The 10,764-nt window shown below is 47.6% G+C and overlaps 1 protein-coding gene across 1 annotated transcript; it reads left to right on the forward strand.

The window, feature by feature from the left end:
- The first annotated feature begins 5,147 nt into the window (after window positions 1-5,147).
- On the forward strand, window positions 5,148-9,514 carry LOC125959546 (uncharacterized). Its single transcript, XM_049692374.1, has 3 exons — window positions 5,148-8,454; window positions 9,156-9,436; window positions 9,509-9,514. The coding sequence occupies exons 1-3, from the start codon at window positions 5,148-5,150 to the stop codon at window positions 9,512-9,514; spliced, it is 3,594 nt and encodes a 1,197-aa protein (XP_049548331.1).
- The last annotated feature ends 1,250 nt before the right edge of the window (window positions 9,515-10,764 follow it).

Below are 10,764 nucleotides of genomic sequence, written 5' to 3' on the forward strand. Positions count from 1 at the left end.
GTCCGTTTTTTGGCTTTAATAGCGCTATTTCCAAAGGCATTAGGGTTGTGAAGAAACACTTGCTTTTTTGCTAAGAGCATCCAGATGCAGTCACGTTATCATGTGGCTCACGCAGTTTTTGATGGTGTTAAAGGCAATCTTACTCTCACTCATCAGCTGCATTATGTTTTCCTCAATCATCAATTCTCTTATTGGCGTCCATTCATACCTGGCTTCATCAAACCTCGATTGCTGAAACAGGACAAATTCCGCTCGGTATTGACGATACACTTATCACGCGCTATAACCAACGAGCGGCCTTCTGAAATATCCTCCAACAGTTTCAATCAGCCCCAACCTGGTACGCAATAAGTATATCTGCCGACTGTTTTATGTACGATCGTCGGCAAGCGGATGAATGCTTTCGATAATAAACCATAAAGACTACTGCTTGAAAGGCGAGAGCCAATTCAAAAGACGCCTCTAGATAATCGGCATGATTGCAAGTAAAATAGTAAGTAATACAACTTTCCCTTGACCCTTTGGAAGTAAATGTAGTTTTAATTGATTACAAATGAGTTGTAAACCGTTAGAGCGGGGCTGAAATCGCGGCTAATAATAGTGCTTTTTTGAAGATTTGATTGTATTTTGTGGAACATTTGTTAAAAACTGCTCTCATGGCATTAAAGCTAGAGAGGCGAGGGCTGTAAAAATGTACTTTTTGCGGTGCCCATCATAGCTTTCTAGCGAATCATCGGAAGTATACAAATGAATATTTTTTAGTTAGATTATAAGTTTATCTAGCTACCCCCGTAGAGTTTTTGTGGAATTTCCTATTTTTCGATTTTTGGGAGATTTTTGAAGTTGAAAAACTGGTCCTTTTTCGATTTTCCTTCAAAGAACAAGTTTGACTTAATTTATAATAAAAAGTATCAACAATCTCTATGTAAACTGGGCAGGGTTATGTACAGATTAAGCGTTTGAAATCAAATCATTTCAATCGATCGATTCAGATTCAGTTTCGTAGTCTACCCATCGTAGTAGATTTTGAGAAAAGTTTTGAAAGGCGGTCTTTCAAAAATCAATATCTTTATCAGTTTTGCTTCAATTTATTCAAAACTGTCACACAATATTCTTGAAAGAATCAGCATTCATAAAAAAATGTGAAAAGTAAATGTGGAAAGAAAGTTAAATACCTTAGCCCACACTAAGTGAATACTACTCTTACACGGAGAGACACACGAGCTAATCCCAAAAGCTAGCAGCAATGGTCTCGCAGCAAACTCTTGAACCGTTCCCAAATGATAAGGAGCTGCATCCACCTTTCGTTAGTCTACTAATATTGCATTACGTTACCTCTCTTTGTAACATCGTTTTCGAGTGTAGCGCTCATGTGGCCTCAAGTCTTTCCTCTTGTGTAGTCCTCTTTAAATGTGCGAAACAACCTCAACGATCGCGAAGCAAAGATTTGTAAGATGACTACATTTTACTGCGCAAAGGCAAAGATGCATTCGATACATCTTTATGGTTAACATTATCGCACGTAAAAGGTGGCATGCGATATTATGTTGGTATGTGGCTTGGCGTCTCCATCATTCGATTAGACACGGAGCGTTTTTGCTTTGAGAAATGCGGTAAAAGGATTGTAGAAATTGCCGCCGGTCTGGGGAGAAATACAACCACTCTTTTGTAGAATCGGACTGATTTATTATCGTTTGTTTCATCGTTCGTACAAGAAGAGTAAACCTTTACGGTCAGCTTGCGGAACGTTAGTAGTGGGCTAAAGGGTTAGAAACCACTTCACGGGAAGCTACTCGCGGCAAACATGTGATAGAGGAAGGAAACGTTCTATAACTCTTTACATATAAAGGGTAGTTTACATATAAAGGGCAAACCATTCTTACATAAATGTATGGTAAAGGAAGTTTGGATAAGGATTCTTAGTCGATTCATGCTGGTTGATGCGGCATATTTACTGGCCAAAACAGCAATTATCTGTTAGCAAATCATTCCATATGTATTTATAACTTAAAGAGATGCATTTTCCTTTTCTATTTAGGAAGAAAAGTTTAAAACTAAATGGTTTGAAACGATCTCCGAAACCGCGATCTCGTGGCGAGAAAAAGCAAGCGCTAATCCCTCTCTCGCTCGATCATACAGGCGAGATGCGAGAGTCTGCCGCTGCTCTCCGCGGCGGGCTCTCTCCGGCGTACACACTCGCACGTAGGCACACAGGCAATGTACAGCAAGATTACGCGCTCTCACGGCTTCCGATCTCTTGTGAGAAGCTCTTTCCATAGTGAAAAGTGGCTCTCTAAGGGCTTCCAAATTTGCTCACTATGGAATCGAAGAGCGTCGTTCACTTTCCTTCCTTCTCACCCACATAGCAGTGAGAAGACTTCTCACTATAGAAAAATCGATCCGAGATCGAGCCGCCAACGGAACGATACATACATTTGGCAAATATGGTGGCGGCCCGATTTCGTCCACTAGGGCCGGAACAAAATCGTCTCGATTTCAACCAATCAAACGTGACCCTTTCTCTCGCTCTCTCCTCTAGTCCCCTTTCTTTCATTCCTATACTCTTTCCCTACCCAAAATGAAGTACGCTTTGATTGGTCCGTAAGCCATCGCGCAATGGCGGTGGCGTTTATTTTTCTTAATTGTTTTGAACCCACCCCGTGACGCCATAAGACTTTGGTGATGACGTCGTCATGGTGTGACGTCATCATGATGCGATGTTTGCCGTTCGTGCTGTTGGTGGTGGTGGCGTCGTCTACGTCTGCATCTGGCTTGGTGGCGTCGCTGTGGCGGCGTGATCCGGGCTGCGATCATGAACGTTCCTGTTCAACCGCGTGTTCCATACGCGTTCTTCGATCGTTGGCGTGGTTGACCGTTCGATGCAGAATGCTCGGGCACATGTCGGAGAAGGAAAAAAACATATCAAAATATTAGATTACTTCCGGGGTAATGTAATGTTGTTTTATCTTACCTTACATGTGGACTGCAATCAACACCTACAGCTTCACAATCACTTTCCACTACATTGTCGACAAACACTTGGCTGCACTTGCACTGCACCGCCAGCGGAACGCGTGCTTCCCGGGACTTAGAAAAATTTCGACTGCCGCGATCGGGACTTAGCCGAATTTCGATCGGGGCTGCTCCGTTTCGTTTTTCTGTTCCCTTCTCTTGCGCGCTACCGTTCGAATCGCCCTTCGACTCTTGCGCCCTTCCCACCCCTCGTAATCGAAACCCACAAGCTCGCGTTCGTTTTCGTTCGCCCTTCTTCTCTTCCCATTCCGCCCTTCCCCCTCCGCAGCAGCGTCCCACAAGCTCGCGCGCGAAACTTCCTCCTCCTCGCGGTTTCTTCCGCTCTTTCCCCCGCTGCCTACGAGCGGTTTCATAGTGAACGTCGCATTTGCCCTTCTTCGCCCCCGTCGCAGGCCGCGGGGGTTTCGTTTTCAACCTCCTCAGCCTTCCTCTCGCTGCGTCGCAGGCAGAGGGGTCTACTCATTGTTCAGTGGGCAGTATGGCGGCGAACGAGCTCACCAAATTTTTCCATAGTGAGTGATAGAAAAAATCTTCTCATGGTCATATGGGTTTGAGCATGTTTACGTCATCAAATTGCAAGCTCTGATGTTCGACTGTGTACTAGTTTGACATGTGGCTTCGTAGTAGTGAGAGTACGGCTTTGTACAAATTAACCCATGAATATAAACGGAAACAGATGAACTTCTGGAGAGTTTTTAAAGGCGTGGCCAAAAATTTTCTTCAAAAAACGAAAAAGAAATGGCGATCGCCACCATTTCGGATCGACGATCTTCTGTCTGTCTCATTCCCTCCCCGTTCTAGCTACCTCGCTCTGTCGTCATCGTCGTAGGTCGTGGTCGAGATTTGTCGGTATGTTTGTCTGCGTTGTGTATGAATGTTGATGAATGAATGTCTATGAAGTGGAATGATGTTAAGGAGATGATAGGATTGGGGATGGAAATTTCTAACACGCAACACACTGAACTAACTACTGTGCCGATGATCATCTGTTCATAAACGCTACATCAATACGTGAAATCGAGACCGTGCGTTGTGTTCGCGCAGATTGTTTAATAACGATTTTATGTTGAAATTTGAAATATCATTCAGTGTTGCCGGTGGTCACTGGTCGTTTTCGCCAAGCGTGGCGGGAACTCGGATTGGCAACGCGGCTAGATAGAAGAGTCAGTTCACTCTAGAAAAGCGAAGCGGAAACAACGCGGAAAATAGAGTGTGCTCAAGAAGGTTGTAAAACGAAAAAGAAAAGGGAACACAACGTAGGACAAATAAAAACCCCCCTTATGTTTCGTGCAAACATAATTTGGTGCCGTGACCAGGATATTACGGTAGTGCGATAATCGTCGTGTTCGGTCCGATCAGAAAAGTTCGTGTCAGAGACAACCGCGTGCGGGAGTTCGTGGGTGAACCCGATCGGTAAATGTGCTGAGGGTCTCGTGTGATTCTCAGGCATTATTCTCGTGACAACTATTGAACATTGGACAACAGCGGTGGTCGAGCTACGTGTTGAGGGTTGAGCCGTAACCCCAACCACTTTTCGTTTTGCGTGAGTGTGTGTTTAGCACAAGGAACAGCCGTATAACGTGAAAGGATTCTGCAAATGCGGTTTGCAGTTTCTTAGATTCCAAGCGGCGCGAAGCTGAGTGTTCACGTGAAACTCAGCCGGTTTGGAATCGCATCGTGTTGCGGCCTGAAGAATACCGTGCGCGGAGTGCTTTGAGAGCAAATTTCGGCCGGTTAAAATCATAGTTGTTTGATCGTCGTGTTCGAGCCGATCAAGAACTTTCGTGCAAAGGAAAACCGCGTGTTGAGAGTTGAAACGCAATCGCAACAAGACTTACGTTTGTGTGTGTGTTTTATTTCGTCACAACCCGAAGCCGGTAGCGCTGCGTATTAGGCGTTACCAAGACTCGTGCTGCGTGCCGGGTGTTTTGTCTGCGGATCGATTCCGGGAAGCACCGCTGCGCGTCAGTGAAAACGGACCGTGCTCCGTACAAAAGAGAAAGAGAGCTGTTGCATCAGCTCGAGGAACATTCCGGAAAAAGTGCTGCACCGCGAGTGCGTGTTGTGGTTTCGGGCTGTTTCTTTCGGTTGCGTGTGTGTGTGGCTATTGAACAATGCCTCCAAAGAAGCAGAAGGCAAAGCGTGAGCGGGGGTTGCGCGACGATGAGGGTTTTCATACGCCCGGTCGCTCCCCTATTGTAACGCGAGAAGCCGCCAGGGCCAAGCCGAAATTGGCCGACGCGCCAAGCGAGAAGTCGTCGCCTAGCAGCGTCTTCTCGGAAGCAGTGGCAGACGACGGAGCCGCGGAGCACATGATTAGTTCCGGGAAGTCAGTGAAGGCAGGTTCACAGCGAACCACGTCATCCATGCGCGAGACAAAGCGCGCCCTGTTGCTGAAGCGCCTTGCGGACGAGAAGCAAGCAGCCAAGGAGGTCATTGACGCGCAATTGCAAGCGAAGATACAAGCCATCGAGCTTGATAAGCATTTCGCGGAAGAGCAATTCCGTATTGAGGCTGATCTTCTGGAGGAAGAAAGTGTTGCCAGTCAAGCCGCAAGTGTGGCGTCGGCGAAATCAAATCGACTACGTAATTGGATTGCGAACACCGATAATGCATTCCAAGCTGAAACCAGGCCGGTCGCGCAAGCAGAAGAATCGCCAAATAATTGGGACCTTCGGCGGGACCAGGTGGCGGCCAGAAGGGCTCTGGCCAAGGAACTGCCAGCCTTCACAGGAAAGCCGGAAGAATGGCCGGCCTTCTACGCAAGCTACAGATATTCGACTCAACTGTGCGGTTACAGACCGGAGGAGAATCTGCTAAGACTGCAGCGATGCCTCAAGGGTGCTGCCCTGGAAGCGGTCCAGGGCAGACTCATATTGCCCGAGTCGGTGCCGCAAGTAATAGAAACGCTGAGGAAAAGATTCGGACGGCCAGAATGGTTGATCCAGGCCCTCATTGAAAAGGTGCAGCAAGCTCCCACACCAAAGCCGGACAAACTTGGGACGATCATCAAGTTTGGTAACGCAATACAGGGACTATGCGATCACATTAGGGCAGCGGATTTGCCGGAGCATCTTCAAAATCCCTGTCTTATGCAGACCCTCGTCGCCAAGTTACCACCGGAATATCGTATGAGGTGGGCGGCGTTCCGCCGTGGGAAAACCGGTTCCAGCTTGGAGTTGTTCGCCGAATACATGGGCGAAATAGTGGATGATGCTAGCTGTGTGGAACCCTACGAGGCCAAGGAGGATAATGCCCTACATCGAGATGCGAGGGGGCTAAGGGCAAACAAATCGGCGCAATCCAGCTTCAAAAGCTTCGCGGCCATGGCGAAGCCGGGGCCCAGATGCGCCATGTGCAAAGAGGAGCATTGGATTCAGCAATGCCCTAAATTCCTGTCCCAGCAACCGGAACAAAGGCGTCGAACCATCATGACGCTGAAACATTGCCTCAACTGCTTGCGTGCAGGGCACATGTGTGCCAAATGCCCGTGGAAATATGGCTGCAAGCAGTGCAAGCAACGCCATAATTCACTGTTGCACACCGGCAGCCGTGCAGCGGAGCCCAATTCTGCAGTGATCATCAACAACGACGAAACGACGACGAGCGTCGAGCCGCCATCAGAGTTGTCAGTTATCAGCGCGATGGCGGTTAATGCGGGCAGTGTGGTGCTCCAAACGGCCATAGTGAACATCATCGATGCGTTCGGGGTGGCGCATCCGGTTCGTGCTTTGTTGGACAGTGCTTCCCAACCCGATTTGATAACAGAACAGCTGGCAAAACGCCTTCAGCTACCTATGGCAAAGGCCAATATTGCGTTGGAAGGCGCCGGACAGCACATCAGCCCGGCAAAGGGCACGGTTTTCACAGAGTTGAAATCACGCCACGAGGAATTTTCGCTGAAAGTTCAATTCTTAGTGATGGGCAAACTAGTATCAAAGTTACCTTCTTGGGATTTGAAGCTCCCAAAGGTGTCATTGCCACCCAATACCAGGCTAGCTGATCCCTGGTTTAACAAGTCGCAACCTATCGACATTATATTAGGTGCGCGGCACTATCCTCAGTTCTTCAGTAACCAGAAAATGGCGCCGCATCCACACTACCCAGTGCTCTTAAATAGTGTCTTTGGCTGGGTAGCCACCGGTCCAGTTGGAGCCGAATCTGCAAGTTCATCGGTCCGAGTAGACAGTGACATTAATCCGCCGTGCATGGTATCACTTGAAGCAGCAGTCGAGAAATTCTGGGAAATGGAATCAGTGGAAATTAGGACAAATTATACGCCAGAGGAGCAATACTGCGAGGAGCTTTTCAAATCCTCAACACGTCGTGACGAGGAAGGGCGTTATATCGTGAAGCTGCCGCGCAAGCCAGGCAGCGACGCTATGATTGGTAACAGTAAAAAGACTGCATTACGTCGGTTTGAGCTATTGGAAAAACGACTGGATCGAAATGCGGAGTTAAAATGTGATTACCATCAATTCATGCACGAGTACTTGGACATGGGACACATGCACCTATTATCCCCAGAAGAAGAGAGCAAGCCATTATGTTCTTACTATTTACCACATCATCCGGTGTTCAAACAAGATAGCACTACAACCAAGGTTCGAGTGGTCTTCGATGCATCAGCTAAGACTGCTAAGGGTTATTCCCTGAACGAAGCCCTTTGCATTGGACCTGTCGTCCAGAAGGACCTATTAGATATCGTCATGAGGTTCCGTACCTATAAGGTCGCACTAATCGGTGACATTGCGAAAATGTATCGCCAAATATTATTGGATGAGTCGGATCGATCGCTAGTTCGAATAATGTTTAGATTCAATCAAGAGGTACCGATCCAAACGTATCAACTCAACACGGTCACGTACGGCCTCGCACCATCATCTTTCCTCGCTACAAGGACGTTGCTGCAGTTAGTGGAGGATGAGGGATCGGAGTACCCAGAGGCTGGGGCCTCGATACGCGACAATTTCTACATGGATGACTTCATTGGTGGTGCTGACAATGAAGAAGATGCAATCCATTTGCGAAAATCATTGACAGAGCTGCTCGCGAAAGGCAAATTTGAAATTCGTAAGTGGGCTTCGAACCAGCCAGAAGTTCTTGAAGGATTGAGAGTGGAAGAGGTGGCTACACGAGCTACAGTAAGCGTTGGTCACAGTGACACAATTAAGGCGCTAGGCATATGTTGGATGCCAACAACAGACGAATTATATTTCAAGGTGGCTGCAGTAAATCACATCGACACTCCCACTAAACGGAGTGTGCTATCGAGCATAGCAAAACTGTTCGATCCCCTGGGCCTGTTGGGTTCAATTGTTGTGAAGGCCAAGATTGTCATGCAGCAGCTGTGGCTGGCGAAGGGAGATTGGGACGATCCTATTCCGAATGAGCTGGCTCAACAGTGGAACCAATTTCATTGTGAGTTGCCGTTGCTTGAGTCAATAAGGTTCCCCAGGTACTGCTTACAGCCACTCTCCGAAATCCAGCTTCATCTATTTTGCGATGCTTCGGAAACCGCATATGGTGCTTGCATTTATGCAAGGTGCACCGAGGAGAGTGGACGCATCACGACAACGCTACTTGCCTCAAAGTCCCGCGTCGCACCCCTCAAGCGAGTGAGCCTGCCTCGCTTAGAGCTCTGCGCGGCTCTGCTCGGATCACAGCTTTACAACCGAGTAAAAACGGCCACGTGCATATCATCAACCAAGCCAATATTGTGGAGCGACTCCACAGTAACCCTCCATTGGCTAGCATCGCCGCCTAATAAGTGGAAGACTTATGTGGCAAATCGTGTTGCGGAGATACAAGGACTCATTCGTGATTGCTCCTGGAGGCATGTTCCCGGAGCAGACAACCCTGCAGATTTGGTATCCAGGGGATTAACGGTTTCAGAGTTTATAAATGCACGCGCTTGGACAAGGGGTCCCGCCTGGCTGGCAATGGCTGAAGAAAGCTGGCCAAAAAATGTGCCAGAAACCTCCGCAGAGGCGGAAATTGAAATGAAAGTGTGTACTGTAGCAGTACAAACAACAAGCAGGGTGAATCCCTGGTTTGAGCGATGGTCTACCTTCAACCGTTTAGTTCGAGTGATCGCTCATTGTGTCTTGTACATCCGCAAGGCAAGGCAGGGAGCAAGGGATCGTGCTGCTGCCAACAAGAACCAACATCCCAAGAAGCAGAATGCAACCATCAGATGCAACTGAGGGTACAGCAGTTCTGGAAGCACTGGAAGAGCGAATATCTACAGGAGCTGCAGAAGGATACGGTGCGCGCGTCCCGTAACAATGGAATTCGCCTTGGACGTATGGCGATCCTGATCGATGAGATGCTGCCTGTTACGCGTTGGCCTCTGGCTCGTATTACTAAGATCCATCCAGGGAAGGATGGGATTCCGCGGGTAGTGAGTGTTCGTACCGCACGTGGCGATATGACGCGCCCTATAACCAAAATATGTTTACTTCCTGACTCGCAGGAATAATGCTAAGATAATAGGAGTAGGGTTGGAAGTGGTATGACTATGAATTATTGACATTCTGTCAAGGGGGGAGGATGTTCGCGCAGATTGTTTAATAACGATTTTATGTTGAAATTTGAAATATCATTCAGTGTTGCCGGTGGTCACTGGTCGTTTTCGCCAAGCGTGGCGGGAACTCGGATTGGCAACGCGGCTAGATAGAAGAGTCAGTTCACTCTAGAAAAGCGAAGCGGAAACAACGCGGAAAATAGAGTGTGCTCAAGAAGGTTGTAAAACGAAAAAGAAAAGGGAACACAACGTAGGACAAATAAAAACCCCCCTTATGTTTCGTGCAAACACGTTGTGACAAAAAGTTCATACATTTTGAATTGTTCACAGTGTCACAAACATGCCTTCGAATGATCATCATGATTCACATTGATTTTACTGAAAAACAAACATTATGTTCAACAAAAAAATGGTGTCACGCATCATGTGCGTATTGGAAACCGCGCACACGATCATCACGCACAACAGGAACATTGTGCAGATCAATTACACCATAAAACGGTGGTGACAAATCAACGCAACTTTTGGCCAATCGCTATACGCAATGTGCGTCTGGATTGATGCACTTCGTATGCATCTTTCTTGCGCAGCAAAGATAGACGAGCTAACTTAAGATATAGCAACAACTTATAGTTGGTTTTCCCAGGAATATGCAACATTAAAAGATGCCGTTTTGAGCACAAAACTCAGCCATTCTTGAGCATGTTTTCCGCCTATCAAAATGCGGCAACACACGACCAATTCGCGATCGTTTTCTTCTGCTGTTAGCTGCATCGACAACGCCCTTTTCGGTGGCTATCACCAACGCGTAGTAAACACCTTGGTGCACGCGCTCTCCTCGCTACAAACTCCTCCTCCCTCCATTGTTCCTACATCCTGCGCTGATTGTTGTCCTTTGTTCTGCATTCTGCGTTTCGTGCTTGGCACCGGATGCTGTTGCCGATTGTTCTGCTGCTGTTTTGTTGTTCTTTTCTGATTGAGCAACTGTACAAGCAAGAAAAACATCCATTTGTTTTAGCCACTCTTAACCCTTTCAAATGTTGTGAAGATGGACATCTTCGCCTCTTTCCCAACTCTCGTCCACGCAAGAAACGCGCGCGTCTTTTTTTGCTGTCGTGGGCGGAGATCGCGCTGCGTTTTCGTCACTGCCTAGCTCTTCCAGGGCAGATCTTTTCTAACGCCGTTTTCATATCCTGGCCGGTGCA

The sequence above is a fragment of the Anopheles darlingi genome, chromosome X (genome assembly GCF_943734745.1).
Source record: "Anopheles darlingi chromosome X, idAnoDarlMG_H_01, whole genome shotgun sequence".
NCBI lineage: Eukaryota > Metazoa > Arthropoda > Insecta > Diptera > Culicidae > Anopheles > Anopheles darlingi.

Excerpts from the sequence above, each read along its gene's own strand:
- LOC125959546 (XM_049692374.1), top strand. The coding sequence starts at position 5,148 with ATGCCTCCAAAGAAGCAGAAGGCAAAGCGTGAGCGGGGGTTGCGCGAC. Across the intron at positions 8,455-9,155 it reads ACAGTGGAACCAATTTCATT|GCAAGGCAGGGAGCAAGGGA; the intron begins GTGAGTTGCCGT and ends TACATCCGCAAG.